General features: G+C 49.7%; 5 protein-coding genes across 5 annotated transcripts; 3 read left to right on the top strand and 2 right to left on the bottom strand.

Annotated features, from left to right (window-relative positions):
- Positions 1–3206: 3206 nt before the first annotated feature.
- VTN00DRAFT_9450 (uncharacterized protein) lies at positions 3207–3476 on the bottom strand (the record flags this gene model as incomplete). The annotated part of the gene is made up of 1 exon (XM_069436412.1): positions 3207–3476. One exon carries the CDS (start codon positions 3474–3476, stop codon positions 3207–3209), a length of 270 nt encoding a protein of 89 aa, XP_069285035.1.
- A 1715-nt stretch (positions 3477–5191) lies between these two features.
- Positions 5192–8249, top strand: VTN00DRAFT_9449 (uncharacterized protein; the record flags this gene model as incomplete). The annotated part of the gene is made up of 4 exons (XM_069436410.1): positions 5192–5408; positions 5523–6265; positions 6322–7566; positions 7626–8249. 4 exons carry the CDS (start codon positions 5192–5194, stop codon positions 8247–8249), a joined length of 2829 nt encoding a protein of 942 aa, XP_069285034.1.
- A 955-nt stretch (positions 8250–9204) lies between these two features.
- On the top strand, positions 9205–12206 carry VTN00DRAFT_9448 (uncharacterized protein; the record flags this gene model as incomplete). Its single annotated transcript, XM_069436409.1, has 3 exons — positions 9205–9306; positions 9430–12039; positions 12105–12206. 3 exons carry the CDS (start codon positions 9205–9207, stop codon positions 12204–12206), a joined length of 2814 nt encoding a protein of 937 aa, XP_069285033.1.
- A 6324-nt stretch (positions 12207–18530) lies between these two features.
- Positions 18531–19017, bottom strand: VTN00DRAFT_9447 (uncharacterized protein; the record flags this gene model as incomplete). Its single annotated transcript, XM_069436408.1, has 2 exons — positions 18531–18687; positions 18752–19017. 2 exons carry the CDS (start codon positions 19015–19017, stop codon positions 18531–18533), a joined length of 423 nt encoding a protein of 140 aa, XP_069285032.1.
- A 3786-nt stretch (positions 19018–22803) lies between these two features.
- VTN00DRAFT_9446 (uncharacterized protein) lies at positions 22804–24292 on the top strand (the record flags this gene model as incomplete). Its single annotated transcript, XM_069436407.1, has 4 exons — positions 22804–22811; positions 22876–23103; positions 23163–23199; positions 23258–24292. The coding sequence occupies 4 exons, from the start codon at positions 22804–22806 to the stop codon at positions 24290–24292; spliced, it is 1308 nt and encodes a 435-aa protein (XP_069285031.1).
- Between the last annotated feature and the right edge of the window lie 1997 nt (positions 24293–26289).

The raw sequence follows: 26289 nt of genomic DNA, 5'->3' as shown, positions 1-26289 counted from the left end.
ACCTGAACCCTTGCACGCGATATCACCGGAGAGCCAAGGGACTCTGAGTCGGCAGTCGCAGGTAGATTGACGTTTCCACCAAATTGAAAAATAATCCGTACGGCAATTGAACACAGCATGTCCACAGACCGAAAGTCTCCGGAGAGAAGACTCAAAAGGGACTAGATGTTCGTTAATTTATCAAGACCATCATTGGTATCCAAGCCCGGAACAACATGACGTTGAGTATCCGAGACTAGCACAAGATTGACAAGGATAAAAGAAAAGGCTTACCAACATCACGTAAGCCTGCAGTCCATCTAATGTTGCTGGATGCTGCCAGGTCTTCGAAAACAAGCGTTGCGCTTCTGCAGCGTATTTCAACACATCTACTGTTGATAGCGTGCTCCGCTCCAAATTGAAACTTGAAACGAGCCCCACGAAGGCAAAGATGCAGGCGTGAGCAGAATTTACTTTGGCGTTTTGGACAGGTTGAGGCCGTTGGTATGCTCTCCGGATGGTTTCGTCAAAGAATAGCACATCGATCACAGGAAACGCATAACATAGCGCCGAACGTTGACACAACTTTATGTACGAATACACAGAGTCCATGTCCGGTATATCCATGCGGTCTAGAGATATCGCACTGAGCGAGGTATCCGTTTTATCTGAAAACCTCTGTAGGCACCCGATCTCTCCACACCGTAAATAAATACACTCCAGAGCCTCCCTGGAAAAGGTTGGAATCCCATTTTCAGGCTTGATGGATCCAGGTTGTGGCCAGCAAAATGTAAATTTCCCGATTTGAGGACGTTGAATTAGTTCATCTATGGACGCTTCTTTCAGGGGTTCTGATGCGCATGAAATTCCATCATTTGCTGAAGTGAGCTCTATCAGCTTACCTTTCTTTCTTCCCCGTTGTGGGATTGGGGGAAAGGGGTGTCGAACTCATTTGACGGATTAGCGGACTTAGTAAGTAGGTACCTTTATTATCTGATATTCGAAAATCCAATATGTTTTCAATATAGGAAACACGTGCCTCTAAGCGATGACAGCTGTCGTGCCAGCCAGATGTCAGATTTTGCTTTCTTCCGTGTAACAGCCACAGGTGGAAGAGCTGCATGCATACCGATTCTTGATGTTCATTCTCTTCACCTGCCGTTGGCTTTCCCTGCTATGTGTACACTGAATATCATGGTGTGAGCATCAATTACATCGTGGTACGCCGTCATCACATTTGATCTAATACTCTCCATTGTAGATTAGCGAACTGGAAGTTAAAAAAGAGACAACTGGCATGGGAAATCCAGCATGTCTTAAATGCAAATTGCACCTTTCTTTCGTAACAAGCATCGCACGCTCGAAAGATACACTTTCGATTTGGTCCTTTGTCCATTTTACCACGCGCGGGGACGGCAATATTATATCGAGCTCTTCTGGAGGACCGAAGCTTAATAATAAATACAACTCTTTCAGCGAGGCGTATATTCAGCGTGGACGTCATTTTGTCTATTGGACAAGGTTTTTCAAGTGCTTAATCATGCCGATCAGTCATGTAGGTGCTAGTCCGTGGGTATACTAACTGATAACTGGATCCGGAAGGTGAAGTCGATTCCTCCGATTAGTCAGCGGGTAACTCGCTGTTGACGACGAGTCATGATTGAGACTAATTGTACAGGTCTTTAGGGCGCCGGCTCCTAAGACTCCCAGCTCCAAAAATAAATGGATAGGTCAAACGAAAGCGCCAGTGTTCTGGGTACCAGGCCTCCAATGTCACCACCTTGAGCGAGATATCCTCCATTCGGAGCACTAAATCCCAATTCGGCCATCAAACGGTTGAGAAGAAAGGCAACATCGTGAAGACCGAAGTTTCTGTCAAGTGGCGGTCCCGATGAGAAAAGGTAGCCTGATAATGGCGCTTAGCACGTCCCATGGTCCGTTTGTAATTCTCCAAGTTACCTGGTAAGCTGGGTGCAATGATGTTGAACTTCGGAGAAACAGATTTCTTGAGAGCCTGGATGGTTGGCATAAATTCTAGAAACGACCCTGGGAATTTTGAGTCTGATTAACCTCGGGTATAGTACAAACAGCGACGAATTCGAATAATCTCCACTGACCTGGCCAGCCGTGAAGAAGTAGAATGGTTTCCGCATCGGGGCTTTCCGCGAAAATTCCAACGAAATGAATCTGAAAAGATTTCGCATCTTTATCCTCCAGCATAGCGAGAAACTGGGGAATCTGGTTTAATTCCTTTTCGTGGACTCTCCTGTCGTTGGAATTCAACAATCAAGATCTAGAAAGTGAGACGCGAACGGTGTATCGCAATACCAGTCAAAAGTCTCCCATTGGCTCTTCGCCCGTGCCATCCATTCAGATGTCACCCCGAATCTCTTATCCTGGCTTTCAAAAGTTGCTGCGGATAGTTTTGCGATCTTTATCATGTCCCTCATCTCGGCCAGTTTAGATTCAGGAATATGAATCTCAAAAGGGACAAGCGCGGAGGAGCTGTGGGTAGAATCCATCTCGTTTTGGGAGAAACAAAAAAAAGTCAATTCACGTCGGTACTAGACATAATATGGCGGTATCAATCCTCGAAATCCTTTTATCCATGCAACCGGCGTTGGTAGTGTTGAAAACGTACGTTAATTATGCAAAGGGGGTTCCAGGATCTCCACTTTCTTCTCGGGCTCAGACCGCGAGGCTGGGAGCGATCAAACCTTTACTCCAGGCTACCTGAGCAGGCTCCTATTAACGTTTCTGGAAAATCCAAAGCACTTAGTAATCGGAATACATGCGACACGAGCCATAGCATTTGCTGCTCTTGTGTTGTAGGAAGTGGATCCTTCCATTGCCATCAGCACGGAATACAAACTACCCGAACTGGAGCTTTCTGTATAGTAGAGGAATATTCGGTACGGGTTTTGTTCAAGATAAAAAAAATTTAGATTTACTGCTGGAACAATCGAGTTGTCATACCACGAGGATTATAAGTAATGAATCGACTTTGCCTCCCCTTTATATACCGGACTACTCATGCCAATGACCGGACTTATTTGAGTCCCTAACTTGTTTCTAGACATTTTCACTGCCACCAGATGAAGTAAATCTGAGATTGAAGACTTGGTTCCAAAGAGCGCGCTCCAAGTACATTGCAATCGAAGATCTAACGTGATAAAGGAGCGGATATGCCTGTTCACGCATTTCAATCACAAAATCACCAGATTCCTTCATCCATCATAATCATAGCAGAACCCACTCGTCATGTTCATTGCAGCCGCATCATCGACGTTGAGACATTCATCGTTGTAACAGCCCTCACCACCTTGGCTATCTGGACACTTGATACGACACGCATACATCGTCCCTTTGCCCAGCGTCTTGCAATGCTCAGCGGTCAGATACCCATTGTTCATGATGACCGGAACCCCCTGGTCGACTGCACAGCCGGCCCCCCCCCCCCGATTTAAGCTGCTCGTTGAGGCAGGTGGTGGTGTCATCCTGGGTCTCGAGTTCTCTGTTGGGGGGAGGTCCATATTTATCTTTATTCGCATCTTGCGGTAGGAGCGGCACCACCACGTGATGGTTCACCTTGGCGGTTCCATTGGGATGCACGAGCGTGTAGTTAAAAGCGTGGGTACCGTTGGATGTGAGTCTCAGCTTCGTGCCGACGGAATGATTATAATAGTTGCCGATCTCATCGAAGCGTGTTATTAGATCTGAGAAAGTGGCAATATTTGTAGTCGTTGCTCCAGTGGATAGGAATAGACATGACAATGTAAGACTCGCTGTGAGTGTAAAGGCCTCCATCTTTGGTAAGGTGTTTCTCTTTCAGTCACAGGGCTAGGGAGGTACTTGATTGCTTGTGAGTGTGCTAGCTCGTTGCCAGCAACATAAACGACGAGGATGCTGGTCTGCCAAAAGCCTGAAGACCATTATGGACAATAGGGAAGACAGAACACTTTATAGATATCTGTCAGTGACGCGAGCTGTGAATTCAGATGACCTAAAATCTCGATAACAGCTTATCCCGCTCACCAATATTACTGTTACTCCTTTATAGTTGGATTCCAAATCAAATTTACGATGCAACACCGAGAAAAAAGAAATAATGTAGTCTGGACAGCTCGGGTGAGGTCTGTGTTATTTGTCAGGGCCTAGGTGCTATACTGGGTAGTAATGATAACCTTAACAAATAAATGGAAGATAAATTAGAAATACATAGGTGGAAGGTACACGGTCGAACAAGGAACAAAGATATGCATGAACATATGAAAGGACCCCGCCTTGTTGAACACAAAGGAAGTGATGTGCAGAAGCTTAAATCAGATATGGAGTTACGGTCCAAAAAGGATTCTTGACTACAAAAAGAGGCGGGACCAAGAACGTCTAACTATAATCAGCACCTACTAGTGGATTTCTGCTGAAAGGAGTTGAATCCTTGGAGGACCGGATGGTAGCATATGCTGCCTTAGGCATCAAATCGAATACAGTACATGGCTTTTGTCGGTATGACTGTACTACCCCACTCCACTGCATAAGGAGAAAGTGACTTGCATGCGGAGTATTGGCTAACAATCCTTCGCCTGGGTGACTGGTCAGGGTGGAGTGCAGTGGAGATGCGAGTCATAATAATGTGGGAGGAATGCAAGCTGTGGAGGGGCTTGATGTTTCTCTCTGCAAGAAAAAGGGGGTTCTGGAAGAAACTACGGTTTTCGTGAATGAGGGGCTGTCAAAGGCTCACAGATCTTAATTTGAGTGAGAAGTTAGTTAAAATACTTATATAATGATCCTACCCACCCTTGGTAGTTCGTAGGACGAGAACAAGGTTTACTTTGTTCTCCCTTTGCAAGAACGCCTGGATGGATGCCCATTTCGCCTGTCTGACCGGCCATAAGGGACTAACCCCTCGCGATCGGATCAAGAAAAGATGTTTCAGTTTTTATGATCCCTTTTCGATAGTATCGCAACCTAAGGAAGCGTGGCCTGTGGTGGTTGGTCAAAGCCAAGACCGCTGGTTTCCGCTCAGGGAACCCGATCACCCGGCCGCTATGATGTAGTGTGTTGTGTCCTATAAGATATACGGGGGAGGTCACGATGCTCCCTAGGGATGCTTTCCTCAACATCCGAGGGCCGCGGCCCCGAGCCCTTCCTTTATCATCCAGCTGCATTCCTTTTTACATAGGGACCGTTATTGCCAGGAAATATTGCAGTCATGCCTGGCTTGCTGAGGAAGCTCATCGTCGTCGCGGCGGTCGATGGGCTGATCCTCCAGCCCCACGGGAATGGACAGCGCAATGGCAACAACGGAGCTTGTGCGATCCAGATCGAGTACAGGACACGGAAGATCTCCCTGCTTCCTCCCTCTTCTCCCGCATCACCTGGCAGGCGTGAGAAAAAGGAAGGGGGTTTGGAGTCGCATGGTATTGTCGGTAAGTGTCTTAGCCCCCCGGGAGAAAGACGCGGGGCACACAGCAGACATCTTGCTGTGCGCGCGCAGGCTTTGAAGGATACATATGCTAAGCTGTGAAATCCTCTGAATACAGGACTCCTCTCCGTCGCGTCCTACTCGTTTCTCATCTCAATAACCCAGCGCCAGCAAGTCGCGCAGATCCTGGGCAAGCCGATCTACGCTGTGACTGGTGTCGCTATCATTCCCCTGTCGTCGCAGGCGGATGCCAATCGGGCAATTAAACAGGCTCGAGAGCACCTATCGCGTGATGCAACGGGGACGGAGGAGACTGCATCAGAAACTGATGAGTCGTCCGGCAGCGAGACGGAGGAGTCCGAATCGGATGCAAGATCAGATATAAGTGAGAGCCAGGAGCCTGGCGCACCGACTTCTCCAGACAGAGCAACACTCCGTTCAAAGGGGGGTAGTATCGCCGAAGATGTTATCGGTAGAAAAGGCCGATTTGGCAGGTTCTCCGCCAATTGGCTTTCGAGAAAGGGGTGGGGACCGCAGGGACTCCGTGCAAAGGGTGAAGATAGCAATGTCACGCAGGAGAATGAGACAGGAGGAATTGGACCGGGGCCTGATATCTCTGATGTGAAGGATTCAACAACGCAGTCCGCACTGCAGGAAAGGCTTCCGCCTGAAGACCAGGCAGAACAGAAGCCACTGTCCGATCAGTCAGTAGAACTGCTGCCCAAGCTTCTTCATTATACGAAACTCATTTTTGCAACCCAAAATTTCTTTTTCTCATATGACTACGATATCACGAGACGGTTTGGTTCACAAGACCCGGGAATGGCTCAGTTGCCACTGCACACTGTCGTAGATCCTTTGGTAATGGACTTCCACGGCTTGATGTCCTCGGTAAAGACGCTAACGCACGTTTATAGTACTTTTGGAACAGGCATCTGATGACACCTTTCATCGAAGCTGGCGCTCACTCCTTTGTCTTGCCTCTGATGCAAGGTTTTGTTGGCCAGCGAGAGTTTACAGTTGCTGCTGCTGCAGAGCGGCGGCCTTCTGAGAGCCGAGATTCAAATGAACCTGCTACTGAAGGACGTGTCCTAGGAGAGAAGCAGGAAACAAAATCGTCGTCGGACAAAAGTGCTACAAAGCATAATTTCCTTCTTACGTTGATTTCTCGACGCTCGATCAAACGTCCCGGTCTCCGATATCTACGTCGCGGTGTCGACGATGATGGAAATACGGCCAATACCGTCGAGACGGAGCAGATATTGTCTACTCCTTCATGGGATCTATCTCGTAAGGTCTACTCATTCCTCCAGCTGCGCGGGTCTATCCCGCTCTATTTCTCTCAGTCTCCGTATGCTCTCAAACCGGTTCCCGTCCTCCATCATTCGACCGAGACAAACCAGCTTGCGTTTGAACGGCATTTTCGGGAGCTAAGAAGACGGTATGGGAAGATCCAGGCCGTTTCCCTCATCGACAAACATGGCGGTGAAGCGAAGATGGGAGAGGCGTACGAGAACTTTACTCGTATGCTGAACGAAAGTGGCGGTATAGACGGTGTTAACCTTGGGCTGGAGTGGTTCGATTTTCACACCGAATGTCGTGGGATGAAGTTTGAAAATGTGAAGCGGCTTGTTGACAAGCTGGAAGCCACTCTGGATGATTACGGTGAGACGATCATACAAGATAATACTGTTGTTAGGACGCAGACGGGCATCGTCCGTACGAACTGTATGGACTGTTTGGACCGCACCGGAGTTGCACAATGTGCTTTTGCTGGAAGAGCGTTGGAGAAAGAGCTCGAGAGCGAGGGCATCCAAATTGACCTCCACGGCGATTCATCGACGCAGTGGTTTAATATTCTATGGGCGGACAACGGAGATGCGATCTCGAAGCAGTACGCCTCCACTGCTGCTCTGAAAGGCGACTACACCCGAACGAGGAAGAGGGATTACCGGGGAGCCCTGAATGACCTCGGGCTGACCCTTTCACGGTACTACAATAACATTGTCAACGACTATTTCTCGCAGGCGTGCATCGACTACCTGCTTGGCAACGTCTCGACGCGGGTGTTTAAAGAATTCGAGGTGGAGCTGCAGTCTGCTGACCCCGGGATCTCTGTCCAAAAACTCCGCCAGAACGCCATCGACACGAGCGCTGAGATCGTGATCGGTGACCAGTCGGAGGAGCTCGTCGGGGGGTGACGATGCTGACCCCTCGTCAGCCAAACACCTTGCGGACACTTCCCTTCGAGGAATCGGTCCTCCTCCTCACCGACGCGGCTGTCTACAACTGCCGCTTCGACTGGAACACGGACAAGGTTCTCTCCTTCGAGCGGATCGATCTGCGCTCCATCACCCGCATCAACTACGGTACGTACATCACGTCGATCCTGACGGACACGCAGACAGATGAGCAGCGGAACGTGGGACTCGTCATCGTGTACCGCGACGGCGATGAGAACGCACTGCGGGTGAACACGAGATCGCTGCGGAGCCGCTTCGACCAGAACGTGCAGGACGCGTCTGGATCGAGCAACGAGTGGGATATCTACTCGTGGCTCAAGGGCACCAAGCGGTCTACGTCGCGGTTCATGGCGTTCAAGGCGCTTCCTGTGTCCAGCTGCGTGACGACCAAGAACCAGAACAACGTCACCGTAAGTGAGATCGACTCTGTCCGATCGATCTGCGAGGAAATCGAGCGTGCCGTGATGGCAGGGGAGGGTCGTCACGTCGAGAGCATGTCAATCATCGAGGAGCAGGACATCATCTCACTGGCAGAGGCGAAGAAACGGACAGGATACCTGGAGCATCTTGTTTATGATATAAAGAAGCTTGTGTGGGCATGAATCATTTGATAAGATTTGATGATATTATTTAACATTTCGTTCGTGCATTTGCATGGCTTGGATAGATAGAGCATACGAGAGTTGACAAGGAAAAGAAACCTGGACCAACCAGATTAATATCCAGACGATTGCATATACATCGTTCAGCTAGAGATGTAGGTACTGTTCAGCGTGGCCAGGGCGCATCCAATACGGGGAGCGGAACGGGCGGTGCGCCACAGCGGCGCGACGCCACACCGACTCGCTCGACGTCTCACCGCAGCGTCCCCTCAGCAGCACGACTTCAAGCTCCGAGAGGGGAAGACGGCCCTTGGACTCTCTGCAGAACTTCGTTTCTGGCCTCTGTCCGCCTGTTCCTCCTCTCGTTTTTCTTCTCTCTGTTATACATAACGGCTTCTGTCGTCCAATTCCGCTCTACAGTTCCTCCATCCCCCCGTCTGCCCGTTCTCGGGCTCTTGAGTTGGGTCGCAAACCCTATTCTCCCACACTGCCGCATATCCCAAACCATCAAACCACCCCTCACCGTTTTCCCCCGTACCCACGCCGCTGTCGTCCTGCGCAGGAGGTCGATCCCCCGACGGGACGAGCGTCTCTAGCGTTCTCTGAACCTCGTGTCGCTTGCGCGCGTTCCTGATTATTATATACCCTTTTCTCCGACACACTGAACAACCTGGCTGAGTGGAGCCGGCTTCGTTCCTGGCGGTACGGGCAGACGTCACTCTCGTCGAACTCCCCGTCGAGAACAGTCCGTGTAACTCTGCCATAGGTTACGGTTGCTGAAGGTCTCACATTCCACTCTACCGCGGGCTACTTCTTTTCCACGTCGATCGTTGGCTCGGGAAGGGTTGGAAAGTTTCCCAGAGTCACGGCGGGGTCTCTGTCCTAGACACTCCTTACCCGGACTCCTTTTTGAGCGGGCGAAACTTTTGCTGCTACTTGTTTTAGCGTCGTCACAATGGAGTGGCAACCGCAGGATGAGCCATTGAGGCAGCTGGCCGGCTACCTCAGGGACTCGCTGAACGCATATGACCGGGCGGTCCATAAACAGGCGGAGCAGGTGAGTCTGCAACCCGTTGCTGCTTGCTTCTCTTGCCCGCCACTGAAAAGATGTGGGCTGGGCTTGCGATCTGGGATCTGTCGGGAAAGAGGTGGCTGACCATAGGATTTGCTTGATCGACAGATGCTCATACAAGCGACATCCAACCCGGACTTTGTCAACTACCTCACATACCTCTTCTGCACTCCGCAAGTCCCCCCATCCGTGGGGCTGGACCAGCAGACCTACGATGTGGTCCGTTTCTCCGCTGCTCTGAACATCAAAACGAAGATCTGCGTGGCATACAACACCATTACTCCACCCAGTTTGGAATACATACGGTCAGCCACTCTGGTTTGTCTTCGGGATCCGAATCCCCAGGTGCGAAATTCTGCGGGAACGATCATAGCGCAACTTTTGCAGCAGGCTGGACTGTTGGCGTGGCCGCAGGTGCTGGAGGAGCTTTTGAAGCTGGTTGGGAACTACTCGGGAGATGTGCCACTCGTGGCCCAGGAGTCGGGCATGTCCGCTCTGTCCAAGGTCTGCGAGGATAACCGCAAGCTTCTTGACAGAGACTACCAGGGACAACGCCCTCTGGATGTTATAATCCCGAAACTGCTCGAATTTACCTCCAGTGAGAGCCCCATGGTTAGGTCTACGGCGTTGTCCACTATCCACGTTTTCCTTCCACAGAAGCCACAGGCTTTGATCGCATCGTTGGATCTGTTCCTTACGCAACTATTCAGACTCGCCAACGACCCCAACACGGACGTACGCAGGGTGGTGTGCCAGTCCTTCGCGCAGCTGGTCGATTTTGCACCGGAAAAGCTCATCCCCCACATGGAAGGACTGGTCAACTACATTCTTATGCAACAACACAACCAGGAGGACCCTGAGCTTGCTCTGGATGCGGCTGAGTTCTGGCTCGTTGCTGGTGAGCAGCAGGCGCTGCAGGAGCCCTTGGGAGCGCATATGCCCAAGATCATTCCCGTCTTGCTTCAGAGCATGATTTACGATGAAGATGACGCCATAAGGTTAGCGGGCGATGAGGACGATGCCGATGAAGAAGATCGTGCAGAGGACTTGAAGCCTCAGTTTGCCAAGTCGAAAGGTGCTCGTTTGGACACATCGAAGGCAGGCGCTGGGCCGAATGGTGCTCCTAATGGGGCAGATGATGAGGACGATCTCAGTGACGGAGAGATTGATGATTCGGACTGGGGTGACGAGGACCCCGAGGATGAGTGGACTCTGCGGAAGTGTTCTGCTGCTGCGCTGGATGTTTTCGCGAATGTCTACCACCAGCCGGTGTTCGAGATCATCCTGCCCTACTTGAAAGAGACTCTCCGTCATGAGCAGTGGACGAACCGGGAGGCTGCTGTCCTCACCCTGGGCGCCGTTGCGGACGGATGTATGGAAGCTGTCACACCTCATCTCCCCGAGCTCATCCCCTACCTGATTTCTCTTTTGAACGATGCGCAACCGGTGGTGCGACAGATCACCTGCTGGTGTCTTGGGAGGTACTCTGAATGGGCATCGCATCTTGAGGATCCTGCCGACAAGGCGCGTTACTTTGAGCCGATGATGGAAGGCATCCTTCGCAGGATGTTGGACAACAACAAGAAGGTCCAGGAGGCGGCTGCTTCTGCATTCGCAAGTCTCGAGGAGAAATCAGATGCGAACCTGATCCCTTACTGCGAGCCGATCCTGCGGCAGTTTGTTCAGTGCTTCGGAAAGTACAAGGACCGGAACATGTACATCCTCTATGACTGTGTGCAGACCCTGGCTGAGTGCGTTATGGGAGAGTTGGCGAAGCCTCATCTCGTTGAGATCCTCATGCCTGCTCTCATTGACCGTTACAACAAGGTTTCGGACCAGTCCAGAGAACTTTTCCCGCTGCTGGAGTGTCTCGGTTACATCGCAGCCGCCTACGGTGACGCCTTCGCGCCCTTCGCTGCTCCGTTGTTCCATAGGTGTACGAAGATCATTTACCAGAACCTGCAGGAATATGTTGCAGCTGTCAACAACCAGGCAATCGATGAGCCCGACAAGGATTTCCTGGTCACCAGTCTTGATCTCCTGAGCGCCATCATCCAGGCCATCGATCCTCAAAAGAGCAGTGAGCTGGTGGCCAACTGCCAGCCACGGTTCTTTGATCTGCTGTGCTTCTGCATGGATGACCCGAACAACGAAGTTCGCCAGTCATCGTACGCTCTCCTGGGCGACTGTGCCATTAATATCTTCCCCCAACTTCAGCCTTTTATTCCTAATATAATGCCTACCCTGATCAAGCAACTTGACCTGGATCTGATTCGGGACGACGAACCTCAGACCGGGTTTAGCGTGCTTAACAACGCCTGCTGGTCATGCGGAGAGATTGCGGTGAATGGAAAAGCGGACCTCTCGCCATACGTCGACAAGTTATACCAGGGACTATTGATTATTGTCAGTAACGAGGAGGTTATCGACTCTGTCAACGAGAACGCTGCCATGGCTCTGGGCCGACTTGGAATTTGCTGCTCGGATCAACTTGCGCCCCGCCTGGCAGAGTATGCTGATGTCTTCCTGAAATCGATGGCCAAGATCGATTTCACACGCGAAAAGGCCTCTGCGTTCCTGGGCTTCAACCAGGTGGTCATGAAGAATCCACAGGCAATGGAGTCCTGCCTGGCGGACTACTTCCAAGCGATTGCCATGTTCCCTAGCAAGTCGCTCGGTCAAGATGACTACCGTGATATTCAGCAGTCTTTCCAGCAGGTAAGATAATTCTCTGAATCCAAGACCTGTTTCTCTCAGATCATTGAGAGCTAACTATTCTAAAGGTTCTGCAAGGCTACAAAGATATGATACCCAATTTCGACTCCTATCTCTCCTCCCTTCCGCCACCTGTCACTCAGAAGCTTCGCTCCGTATACCAGATTTGAGTTTGTGGAGGGGTTTCAAGACGAAATATGTTGACCGATCCGATGCGATCAGATCACATTCGACCTAGTGTTTGATTCTGTGGCCTATTTTTCTCCGTTCATATTCCTGTGATTAAAATAAGCGAGTTATTATTACTTCATGAACTGCATGGCATATATCCTCTTGCCTAAACATGTACCCACATCTTCAACAGTTCCCTATATCTACATGGTTTTAACGGGAATGATTTCCCCTTCGCCTTGTTCCCCGACCTTCTCAAAAAAAAAAACGGAACCGAATTCGCCAAGTACATGCTAACTAGGAGGATGGTGGACACAAAGGAGGCAAGAAAATGGAATTTCAATCTTGACATTTTAATGGGTTGGAGTATATATGCATTGTACCGGGACTGGGGTGCATGGAGAGAACAAGAACCTGTCTATGATGGAGGGAGGATATCCGCTCAAGCATTGTGTTCCTTTTTTTTTTCCACCTTCGCTTGCTTAGATAGACATCCTTGACTGATGAAGATCAGCCCAGCGATCCAATTTCATTATTGTTCTTCTCTTTTCATGTTTGTATGTATTTCCTCTTTTTCCTTCGAGCGGATTCTCATATCCTGTTTTTTCTTCCCTCGATATTTGCTGATATGGACATGGGTGGTAACCACGGCGAGAAACTTGGTTCCTATCGTCATTCTTCTGCGTCCCTTTTTTTTCATCTTTCAACCCGGTTGGTTTCTCGAACCAGAACGGCCAGGAATGAGCGCATGCGTTGAGAACCGATGTCCCTATCTCTCTTATCTATTTATCAAGTCGCTCTTCCCACACCTTCCTAACGGGATGTGGATCCTGATCACATCCAGATAAGAGCATCCTGATCTCTGTTTATCTCATCGTATCTCATCCTGCTATCTCCATGCTGCTGGTAGGCTCTGTTGTCCTGCTTCTTTTTCTTCTTCTCTCCGCTTATTTTCGTTGTAAGTCGTATTTGATTTTATCTTTTTGCATTTCCGGTAATGGATGGGTGGATGAATTAGCTGGTCTTATCACATTCATACCTTTTTTTTCTCTCTCAATTTTATGGCATTTAGGTAGTTATAGCTAGGTAGATTGAGCAGATAGATAGATACCTAACATAGCATAGCATAGCCTAGCATAGGATTAGTAGTATAGGTAGATAGATATATCATAAAATTATATATAAGATATTCCTTCCGTGAGATGAATGACCATAGAGTATGCTAAGGATGTTTGTTAGTATACTCAACCGGGGTCGATAAATCAAACAAGTCCCTTCGGTAGGTAGGGAAATTTATCTGAGAAAAGGGAGAAAGGGAGAGGAAAGACAAAAAGGAGGGGATATCTTCGAAAAAAGGAGTAAGAGGAGAGAGAGAGAGAGGATAATCTGGAATTCTCTTCTCTCCCCCCCCCGTTATTGAAGTCTCTGTTTTGTGATGTTAAAGGAGCTAGTTAACTTAAACTCCCTTCTCAGGGGAGGGGAAAATATCAAATATATATCCCTTCGACTGGATATGCCCGGCAATATCTTCAAACCTTGTAACACAGTATGAATAGAATGCTAGGTATTTACTATCTAAGTGTGCGAGTGGATTTGCTTCGTTTACCGCACTGTACATACAATACCAATGGGTGGGATGGATACAACTCAGTTGAGTTGACGTGATATATGTAGTTGGCAGTTGTATGGATGTACATACAGTACTGTGCAGCACATACCATACACTAACTGTCGCGTCCAGCAGTTTCTCCTCTTCTCTCCAGAAAATTCCAGATTTTCGCTGGTGGTTTGTTCTTTTGTACACTACAGTATAAAAGCAAAGAGCAAGAGAGCTCGATTCTATAAATCACTTCATTTCATTCTTTATTTCAACTCAGCTTTTGCTTCTCTCTCTCTCGCGCGCGCGGGGGCGGGATGATATGTATTCATATATTCGTATGCATGTTGAATAGTACATACATACGTGCCCTACGATGTCTTCGATCTTCCCTATAGTAAGTAATTAATCAGGTATGGAGTTGGGGTGATATCGTTGGAGTTGGCCTAAGGAGCAGAAGGGGGAATGATGGTGGGAAGTATTTTGTGGGTGGTTTTTTTTATACTAGAAGATTGGGTACGATGCGTGTCTGTATGTATGTGGTTTAGGAAGAAAGAAAATGGAGGGAGAGGGTGATGAGGTAGGTATATCCCGATATGGAGAGATGTGCAGAAAGTTACTCGACTCCGAAGATTCTTTAATCAAGTTGAGACTCTTTGCTTGGGAAGAAGCAAGAGCAATTGTGCTTTTGATAGGATTTGATAGAAAGGGGGCAGCTAGTCACTTGCAGGATAGAGCATAGCTACCTAATCACTCTGTGGAAGTGGGAGAAAAGGTGTCCAGATACCTCGTTGTATGCGCAGTACTGCCCAGCTAGGGTAATTACTAAATTTGGGACTAGCCATCTGCATATCAGCTGGAGCGATGCCATAAAAAGTATTGAAGGGTTCTGGATGGTGGAGAGTATGGAGAGAAGCGGGAAGACAACATACTGAAGCACCTAACCTACCTTACCTACGGTACCAGTACGTTAACCCACCTCCCACATCTTGACTTCACCTTCTTCAGCTCCTGCAAGCCCTTCAGCTCCATCGAACCCGTCAACGGTGTGACTGGGGAGCCGTGCCGTGCCGTGTGTGACTCAACCGTCTTGACGCATTCCATGCCATCCCGTCCATACACATCTTGCCTTGTAAACTGCTATTTTTGAAGACCTCCGTTTTCCCGTCACGTCAAATCATCCCGCGCAGACGCGAAGCGAGTGCGAATACGGGGGCTCAGCCGCATTTCTCGGCGTGCATGAGCGGAGGATATGCTTAATTTCTCCGGGGGGAGAAAGAAGGGAGGTTTGTGCTGCGGCCGCGTTTGCCGGTCTGGGGTCAAAGGCAGGATCGTTCGTTTCACGCGTGGTGTATACTGTATACTACTCAGGCGGGCCAGGCAGGTTCCTTGTTCCTTGAGGATACTGTAATGGTCTCCGATCCCTCCCCTGGTTTGTTGTTACCGTTGATCTGTGTCGGGTCATCTGCAAGCATCTAAAATTGACCTACGCTAGTAACGCTTGCCAAGTGTTGATTCTTACGTTGTTTGACGTATAGATTCTTTTTTCGTGAACTCTGGAGTGCTGTGTGGATGTAGGTGCCTGACGGCCGTTTAGCTGTTCTAATAAACGTTAGTGGAACAAAACGGGGGCTGAGTTTCTTGGGCTGAGTTTCTTGATCCGCGCACCTATCATAACGCGGGGGTTGGGGGCGGCTTTGATCACTTGAATAGATATGCAGTTAATTCGCTAACACCATGTACCAGCCAAGATTCTCGGCGTAGCGGACAGCAGCCTCTACTCTGTGCTCCATATGTACGGACTCCAGAGGAAACAAACCCTCCGTATGGAGTACCTCCGTACATACTGTGTACAGCGGAACCGCGTCGGTTCCACCGTTAAGGGTGGAGATGTTAAGTCTCTAAATTCGCGCTATGGCTCCGGTCTGGGTAGTATGGCGGACGTCGGTGCATAGACATTCCCCGATTACCGGCCTCTAGGAGATCAGTCAGCGGTAGTCTGTTTCCATACGGAGTGCCCCGTGCAGCGTGCGCTAGGTGTATCAGGAGTCAGAGAATAAAATAATAACCATAAGCTGAAAGTGGAGTGTGATCGTTGAACCAATTCCCTACTGAGTAATGACCGTCAGCACCGAGCACTGAATCACGGCGATCATTAATCCTAATCATATCAGGCATAGGCACAAATACCTTTTAAGGTATACCTATATTGGTATAGTTTTTCCATCTAATTTTGGATCTCAGCGACGTTGACAGCCCCTCCTTCCTCAGTGGCACTGATTTCCTTTTTTTTTCAAAAAAAAGTGTACTGCGTAGGGATAGTCTCTAGTTTCTTTTTAAGGCCCATCTGGAGAACAAATAGGCAAAAACAGAAGCTGATGACCAGAGGTTATTTCCCAGCTATGCATCGTTAGATAGCAAATGTGTTCTGAAGGATTTCGAGCTGCACCCCTGAAGCGAACTAGTCTTATTTTGGTCCCTGTATTTCATTTTGATTTCTTTTTTCTGATGTTTTTCGTCTTCTCTTTCCTGTTTAAGATAGTATCATTTGCGTTGTCGCCGTCTTCCATTGGTGATGACTATGACAAGCTTCCCTGACAACTGCCACGCTAACCCGTGGCACTGCCGCAGACGCGGGTCGAATAGCTTAATTTCTTCAGGTTAGTCGTTGCAGCAGTGTCAGCTAAAACCTTTGCAAAAATGGATGTGCAAAAGCTGATAGGTCGTCGCACCCCATCTCCCTGGATGAAGAATCGGCGGCGTGCTGGACTGGTTCCTCCATGCTCTTTTCCATTATTAGAGAGCTGATCACAGCCTGCGAAAGGGGAATCAATAGTTGACACCTGAAGGTCTTGGCATCCACTATTTGTACTTAGCAGGTTGGCAGGTTGCGGCTCAAATTTTGATCAAAGAGAAAGATGATCCCCGAATCCATGATAAGAGATCCATCGTAGAAATTCATAGGCGCGTCCCGACCCGAGGAATCGAGATTTAGGTGCTGACACTTTTCCGGCAAGGTTTTGGCTTTCCGCCATAGAGGCGGAAGGCTTGGCATTGTGTGCCCCGAATATACCCGGTCAGGGAAGGGGCCAGCGCCCATTCCCATACTACTGATTCTTCTCGATGACTTTTCAGTCAAAAGCGCGAATTGCCAAACGACCGCAAAACCTGTTGTCCCGTCTATATCGGTAATGTTGAATGCAAGTTCTGGAAGTATCGAGTTATCTCATGACCGGTCACTGCCAAATGAGGGTATGCTACGTCTCGAAACTGTGATGTAGACAGTTATAGATATGGATTTCGCCCAATCTGGTATGAATAGCGACTTGCGATGACGGAGACTGGAGTACGCAGTACAGTGATGCCAAGTTTCAGAACCACGAACGCTGGAGACACGACTGCTTTCTTGGCTTGCAAAGAGCGGTGTCGGGGGTTCTCTCCTTAGCCTGTTTGGGCTTCATGATGCGAGAAGCGAGATGCCAAGGCTGGATCGCTTCCCCCACTGGCCCAGACCGCCCCGAAAGGCTAGAGTTGTCAAATGCGGAGAGTGGCTCGCGCATTGTAATTGGATCGATCTTAGTCGGCTTGCTTGCTTTCTTTTAGGGTCGGGTACCGTACCCGCATGCGCCCCTGCACTGTCCGTTCCCAGCCCATGTCCTCGGGAATAGGCCGATCTGGATTAAAATCCTGGTTAGCTGCTAGGTCCTGACTCCAAAGAATCCACTAGCCAGGCCTCTTTCATGGCGGCTCCGCGGAGAGGGGCGAAACCCACGCGGCTGATATCTTTGAATTGAACGGGAGAAATGATAGCGGTACAATGTATAGGAGAGCCGCAAAGTCCTACGACTAGCGTCGACGCACTATGCTAGATCATCTTGTCACTAGTGTGGAAGACAAGGATGCGAAATAGTAGTTGCTGTTGGTGTAGTCTGGACTGATGCCTGGGTCTTTGGCCGTTGGGCGTGATCAAGAGCTGAGTTTTCAGGACTGGCAAGCGTAAATATTTAGAGACTTCCTATTGGTTATATTGACTAGTATGTGCGCTGGACTGCTACTCCGTACTTCGTGCTCAGGCCGCACCTGCTAGAAGTCAGATGAATATTTGGTCTTAACGGTACGTTATGCATCAAGATTGGGAGATGGTATTGTCCGTACCATAGGCTAATTTGCTAGAAAAGGGGACTTGTGTCTCTCCTTGGGTAGGTCTTAACCCAGCCCCGTTCGAGGGAGCCGTTAGACCACAAAGCACAAATGCGAGTCTTAGATGCTGTGATATCCTCCAAAGCGAATAAACGGAAAGTGGATTTACAAAAGGACCGCTGAAGGATATAAAAGGTAGAGACGTGGAACAGCTAGCGATCAGCCGCAATAGCAATATCGTGCGGGATGTCGGTTGGTACCAAGTTCATGCAGGATAAAAGTCGAGTAAATCATCTATCCTGGTTCCTGGATATCAGTCAGCCAAGTGTCGATCACAAATGCAGAGACGGAGAAAGAAGGTAAAATTCCTTTCTCTTGGCAGACGTCTCGACTAGGGACGTGGCTGAGAGACTGCAGAACCAGGATCATGGACCGTGAGTTTTCTGCTACTATCACCGTAGGTCCTTCTAAATCTTGTTTGCTAGGAGATTGGCAATTAGTCAACACAAAGAAGAGTAGTAGACACGAAGGTGAGATAGGACGAAGAGGATGCAGGTACTCGTCGTGGGCGAAGGGGGCCGCCGCCCTAGCTCCCGGCTGGCGCCGTCCAACGTGACTCCTTGTCCGTTGACCCGTGCTCCCTCATCTCCATCCCCATCTCCCCGTCCATCTCTGACAAGACCTCGATGATAATCGGGCTCAGCTCTCCCACCACGCTGGTTCCGCCTTGTCGGGAAATCTGCCTGCCCGCCGGTCCCAAGCCATGCTCTAGTCAGACAACCTTGATGCACTTCAACCAAGCCCTACACGCTACCCCATATCAGGTAGGGCGTCTGTCGACGAGACGAATCATCACGCCAATGACAGCGCCATGCCTTCATCCACGAGATAATTTTAGGCCCACGGGTCGCGGGGCTGCGAGCACGCCTCCGGACCCTGAGATTGGATGACAGAGATACCTCGGAAGCTGCCTCGCCAGTCAAATTCAAGCAAGGGATCCCCATGACCCAGCGCGTCGGTCTAGATGTTAGCTGCTTCTGTGCCTCGACAAGGATGCGTTCGCCCAGCGCCATGGGACAGGGGCCACGCTAGAAGAAATAATCTCAAGTACTCTGAATCTTGAAACTGCTTCGGGCACCGCACAACATGAGAAGCGTTCGCAGCCTGATCGACTTCCTCTGCTACGGAAGGCATGGATTCCCTACTCTCGAATAAGGACCATCACTCGCACTTCTAGTTTTCAGGGTGTCTTGCACAGGCCAGGGCAGCTTGCTGCATGGTCGATTTTTGGAACCGTGCAGCAGCTCTTAGATGGTGTCTGTAAGGCATGCTGGCTGTGAAGCACAGTATAACTAAGCGCGGCTTGTCAACGGAAACTTGTACTTACTGCTCAATGGATAGCTGCGGGACATAGCATGTGGATAGATCAAGGAACCAAGTATGGGGGCTCTGTGCAAGCTTCCGGGACAAAACGAAAAGGTTGACCCGGGAGCTATCGATCCTTTACCAGATTCCAGTGAGGGAACCTTTTTTTTAGCTCTTATGGATCGGCTCTCGCAAGATTACAAGGGATGGGCGGAGCGGCAAGATGCAACATGTTTCTACTAGAAGCTGGTACAGGGCAAAGCCATGAGAAGTTTTGTGTAAACCTCTCGGCTCAGGATATAATCGGGTTTTTGCCACTAGACATCGGTATGTACATACAGTAGCAGTTGCTTCAGGGCAATTGCTTTTTCTAAAAGCTGCTCAAGGTTTGATGTCAACAGTGGCGCCCGTCCACGCGCCGTACAGAGTATATGCTGATCTGATCCTGCGCTCCAACAGATGGAAACTATTCACATTCAGGTTCCCGGTCAGAGTCAAGAAACGTTTCGATCTTGAGTGACGGTGCTGACCGAAAGCAGACATCATTCATCAACTAGTCTAAAATGACAAAATGGGCGGACTAACTTATTATTGGGCATAAATGCTCCGCAATCACTGCAAGCCATGTGTGAGAAGTGAGCGTGAGACGACAGGGGTAATGAAACTGCTTCTGATTCGTCGTCTTCAGGGTCCAAGCTGGCACTGCGATCGTTGAATCAAGGAAGCGCAGCACTACCGTATGGGCAAATTACTTTTGGTATGTGATAGCTGCAATGCATACAGGTTGACATATCTGACAGTCGTTGACCTTGAGATCGACATCAAGTGCCGCTATTTCGGGCCAATCGAGCGAACAGCCTGGCAGTGCACATCGCACTGACATAGTATCTCGGTCTAAACTTTGGATAGAAACGACATCTCTGTCATTCTGTCTCCATCTCTGTTATTATTATTATTCATTCCCTCAAAAAACAACTAACGGTCGCTAACTTGGACTTCTACCAAAATTGTTTGGCAGCAGTCATCTCGACAGGCTTGCCCATCAACAGACTCCGAGGCTTAGAGGCCAGCTCTTCAGATTCAGGAGCAAAGTTTACGTGGCAGATGTAACGGCTGCTTAGAAAAGACGTCCCTGAGATCAGCATCTTATGAACAAGCGAGGTGAAAGGCATTCCCGGAGCGAACTCCTATCCTGTCAATGATAACCCAAATCGGTTCTAGGTACTTGGTACGGTGAATACAGCGGTACAGTTCTTTACCGGAACCGTCACCCCAAACTTTTACCCGCTCAGTTCCAACGTAGCAAGTGAAAAAAAATGTGTTCTTTTTTAGGTGCGGCTGGCACCTTGGCAAAGGGTCCACGCAGCCGCACTGCGATCCGATATGACTTGAGCTTTTACATCGACGCCGAACTGCAATCCATAGAGTATGAACCATTCGATCTGTTTACCAGTGCCAAGCGCAGCCAGTATCGCGGAACTTTCCTCGACTCTTGACGGTACACTAAGCTCGACGGGGCGTGAACTGCGCGGGGGGGGACGGACTGGCTCGACGCAAATTACTCCGTACTCCGGTGTGCGTCAACCACAGATGGCGATCCAGGGCCAAGGCAAAGGAACTAGAGGGTCCAAAGGCGAGGACGAGAGATGATTCAGTCAAAGTTTAGCTCGACGGTCGACCCCTGGGTCCACGGTCCCCGCGCCCCTCCACTTCGCCTTCTCAAACACCATCGCTTCAGGCCAACCGCTCTGAGAAAAGCGCCTGCTCGAGACGCTGCCCATTTACGACTCGCAGGCTTAGCCCCGAGTCTCTTCACGTCGGGACTCACCACGCACATACAGTACTGTTTCGCCAATTTGCACTCAGGCCCAGTCACCAAACCGTCAGAAGGTGCCCCAATCTCCCACCGCTGGCATTGGACAACGACCCACTAGCGAGCCGTGTCGATACACTAATGACTGCATACTTCGAGACCGCACGCCCAGCGACCAGCCTGAAGGTGCAGCCTGGACGATTCTGCAGAACGGACATAGACTTCTGGGTCCAAGTCCCCCCGGAGCGCTCGACCCTGTGTAATGGCTGTGTATCTTATTACTCGATGCGGTGAAAGATGCTCAGCGACCTTGCCTCGACTCCTCGAGTGTCCAACACTGTCCGACCGCCCACTTGGTGGCCTTTCTATGGTTCAAGCTGTGCCAGCGGGAAGACCTTTTTTCGCCCATCAGATTAGACCACACCTCCTGGGGTGGCCCAAGCAGAAAAAAATACCCACCTCCCATGCGGCCGTCGCCCAAGCAGCCCGCCTTATCCTACTTTTGGAGTTAGAGCTGAGCGGCAGGGTGTCATGTTAGACATCCCCGGAGGCTCATTATCCCCAAAAGGACAGAGGACCAAAGTAGATAGGCGGGAGGCTCCATTTGCAAGCAAGCTAACCCCTCCATTAATTGCATTCCTGGAAATCAGCACCTGACCAGTCAGGGCGCTCAAATGTCTCGACCCCCGTGGTGCAGCTGTGTCGTGGGTAACTCTCGACTGGTCATAACGGCTTAAGTAGTAACGGTCGCCTCATCGCCAGCCGCAATCTGTCACCTTATTTACCTTGTCTGCCTGTGACTCTTTTCTACTGTCGTCTCCAAGCCCCTTTTAGTGTGGGTATTCCGTTCTCTCGTATTCCCACACGTGACTATGCGTCTGCCTACAGAAACCTAACGTCTTTAAACAGTTATTCCACGAGGTATTCTTGGTTTGGATTATTTATAGCATATTCAGCTCGTCCAGTTCGAACATTATATACTGGTGTTCTCTTTGGGGGGATCTCTAGCTGTGTGTTGTCATTTCTGCTCCCCACGGTATCGGCTGGGGTTCAGAAAGGATATATATACATCAACTAATTCCCTTGTGTTGTGCGCATACGATTTGTGTACAACGATTTTTTTCTATCTTTTTTCTATCTTTTTACTGTTTCACGAGCTGTTTCATATCTTTCTCTTCTGGTCTTCTACAAAAGAAAGAATGGCAGGACCAGGAGGAGGCCCTCCTCGGAAGAGCCACACAAAGTCGAGGAACGGTTGCAAGACATGCAAGAGGAGACATATTCGATGTGACGAGACCTTCCCGCAATGGTACAGACTTCTTCACACTCTTGATGATTACATGTTGGATCTAAAAACTGGGTGCTGACAAACGATGTCAATAGCCGAAATTGCACGAAACACAACTGTCGTTGCGACTATATGGATGTAACAGCAACAGCAGCAGCAAATGACCACGGGAACCAAAGGGCCCCAGATCTTCTAATGTCTCAAGAAATTGAGATGGAGATAGAGAACTGGCGGATGACAGGCACTCCACCCTTTCCAGAACTCTCAATGTGCCCGCGGAGTGGTTGGCATGGGTTCTCTCGGAGTGAACTCCGGTTGATTCACCATATCACCGGCCTCTCTATTGATTTGCATCGGCGCGGTTATAGTAATAGCACCATATGGGCACAGAGAATGCCAAAGTGAGTCGGCAACCCCCCCCCCCCCCCCGACGAGAACCCTGAGGAGCTAACAGACAGCGACCAGCTTCTTGGCAATTGCACTATCAAATGATTTTGTAATGAGCTCCATTCTTGCGCTCTCGGCCTTTCACCTGGCGTGGATAACTCAAAATAAGGAGACAGAAAACCTGGCTTATTATCATCGGGGAATAGCAATCAAGGGTGTGCAAGATGCGATAAGCAGCTTCTCGAGACAGAATTGCGACGCTATCCTAGCGGCATCCATGCTGCTGTCATGGCAAGCTACCGAATGGTGTGCCCAGAACACCCTTGAGTTGTTTGGCATGATGCCTCAGACTGACACATGAGTAGGCGTGGCTGGCTGTCTTTGCAACAAGGCGTCTCCACGGTAAGCTATTTGGACCCAGGCCACGTTCCCACGAGTCAGCATTAACAGCAGCGATCAGGTCCTGAACGCAATGCAACCAGAGTGGAAATACGGATCCGAACTTGCCCGATTTTTAGAAGGCCAGAAAGCGTTTCGAAGTGAGAATGTTCCCGTGATGTCAGGGTATCCATGCGGGAACCAGTATCGGGATGAGGATTTGGTCCGTCTTGATCATGCTTGTGCAGCTCTTCAAAACATGCAACAGCGCGTCTCGCACAATCAAGAGTATTGCGACCGAATCACGGATCTTTTGGGATTCGTCCAACAGCTGCGCGAAGATCTTCCCATTCAGTCACCAGAAGAAGCCTTTGAGAGACTGCAGCCTCTACGGACATGGCTGTTCTGGTTACCTTCTGCGATGTTGCGGGGTGGCGACACAGATCTCGGTGCGCTGGCTGTTCTTGCCCAGTACTTCGGTATCGCGCTGGCCTTAGAGCCTCTTCTCCCTGACCTTAGCGGCCCATACCTCGGTTCCATGTCGGCAGGCCCGATTGAGGACATCCAACGGATCCTTCTGGCAAGAAAATCAGCCGAGCCATTTTCCCCGCAAGTACAGCTGGCAGTAGCTCTGTTGGACTTGCCTTGCGATATTGTCGCCGAATACAGAAGCCGTCTCCAGTGGCCATCTTACTCGTACTCACCAGTTCATAGCCTGTATCATGGTGTCCAGGATTTCCATGTTGCTTCGTCCTCATCTACTACCTCTGCCTATATGGCATACACCTCTCCCATCCACTCTCCACCGGCGCTCGCCGTCCCAGGCTCTCCCTACCATCTAACAAGTAGCTACGGGCAGCGACAGACCTCTCATAACTTCTACACTGCTTCTCCCAGTTTACAGTCGGAGCCGACGGATGACCGGACCAGTCTATCAGATTACAGTCGTTCCGGCACCCTCGACCATTCGCCTGCTTTCTCGCCCGCATACGTGGATGACATGATCGGTGGAGTGACAAGCACTGAAAACGCGGCTGGGTTGAACATGGGGCTTTGTCATGAGCCGCCCACATTTCATGCTGGAGGGTTCGTCACTCCGGAACTCTGTTGGACATGAGTTGAGAAATCAACTTGCATAGCGAAGGAATATTTACAAACAAATTCTTTGCAGGGGTCCGTTCGGCTGAAGTGCTGTTTTCACGCATGTGGGAAATTGCCTGGGCTCGATGTCTGCATGTCGAAGCTCTTCGAAGGACAGAAGATCATCTCATGTGAGGTCAAAACGACTGTCCTCATGAGCTCCACTCTGATCCACGAAAACGAGAACCTCGCGTCGTGCGTCAAACAATGTCTCTACGAAAGAAAATGGCAGAATGTACTTCCAGCGGCGGCAATGCATCTTTTGCCAAAGGGTTGGAGTGGTCTGTTCTTGGTCTTTATGTTTTGACTGTCTGCCAGGTTGGGCCAAGTGACGAATAGAAGACTCAAGGGTAAATCTGGGTCGGAATTCCGATTTAATGTGTCACGAATTTTTCTTCTATGTTTTGGTTTACGAGGAATTCCCATGCTGCAGCGTTTTTAGTTGCTGTGCTCTTTCCTGTCACCATGGCACATCTACGGTCTTTTCTGGAGAGGAAAAGCTTATCATTTCTGCACCGGGGAATATATCATATAGCATTTGACGGGCATAGAAGGAATCTGAGCCGAGCGAAAGACAGGTCACCTGTCGACTTTCCATTCGTTAACCCTAACGAGACGAGGGAATGACGCCGGGCGAGGAAGGAAGAAAAGACATGAAATAAGGGGCAAACACGAAATGGGATGGGATAGTATGATCATCGAGTGATATTCATGCAAAAAATCTTTACATGTATTCTATCCAATCCCTTCTATCTTAACAAAAAACAGGACAAGATACCAAACGGACTGTCCGATCCGTTCACCTCAAACTCACTTCCTTCGGATGTCCACATACTTACCTATGAGGGAAGTGAAATGGTGCCGATATTCCACGGAAGGAGAACGCGGAGAAGACGCGGGTAAGGCTGTAAGCTGCACGTCCTTTTGACTGCGCCCCGTTCACCGGATGGCCGGATGACCCGTCTGGCGTCTTGGATGGCACATCAACGCGCCCCTCTGGCTTGGCAGTTCTTTAGAAGCCCGGTCTCGATCAGGATCATGATCTGGACTGGGAAGTCTCCAGACTATTTCTGATTCTATTGGACTGGCGTTCTCTTCTGCAAAAGCAATACAGCGCTTTTCCCCTCAAACAACATGGCTGTTGGATTCTAGATACAGTTAGGCAGGTATGCTTAGGGAATGATTAATAATTGACAGACCAAGAAGAAAGTAACACAGACATCCCCCTTCAAAGTCTCGACTTGATTCGATCATCAGAGATTCTATACTTACTTATTACCTACCTACCTACGTCGTACTAACTCCTAACTCTAACTCACCGCCTCAATGAGAACGATCCGAGGTTCGGCAGTGGTGCTTGATTTCAAAGTGTAAGTATCCATTCAAGCAGGGATGAAGCTTAAGGCTGGTGCGGCTAGAGACGGGGAAGACCCTGAGAAAAAGCAGGGCCTCGCCTGATAGCCCTGATCCGATAGCCAACGACCTACCTAACAGGTCCCTAGCGTGGGGAACCCAAGTTACCAAGGTCGAGATTCCTGAGATCGCATGGCGGTGATGCTATTTTCGGGTGCGGCCCTAGAAGGTAGGGTAGGTTAGGATTGTAGATTTACTGCAGATGAGTTACTCTACCTGAAGTCTACCAACGACTCTACGGGCTCTCCAGTCCGCACTCTTGTAGCCACGTACTAAGGAAACAAACACTACCAGGTGAGGTAAGTCCATCGCCTTTTTCCCCGCGGGGGGCCTGATGGAGGGTAAGCTAGCTGGCTCTAACTAAATAACACTCACGGTCCGTCGCAAATCACGATCTAGGCCTGACCCTATCCCTGGTCCAGGGTTCCATTGCAACGGTGCAGTTACTGTAACTACCTAAGTCACTGTGCTTATTATACACCCTTACCTACCTTAGTACTGCACCATGCACGTATAGCGTGCAATATCATCCATTCAGGGATCCCATACGTTCCTTTCTCC

The sequence above is a fragment of the Thermoascus crustaceus genome (assembly GCF_041956765.1).
Source record: "Thermoascus crustaceus strain CBS 181.67 unplaced genomic scaffold VTN00scaffold_7, whole genome shotgun sequence".
NCBI classification, from domain to species: Eukaryota; Fungi; Ascomycota; class Eurotiomycetes; order Eurotiales; family Thermoascaceae; genus Thermoascus; species Thermoascus crustaceus.
This window is presented reverse-complemented; position numbering and strand designations above follow the sequence as displayed.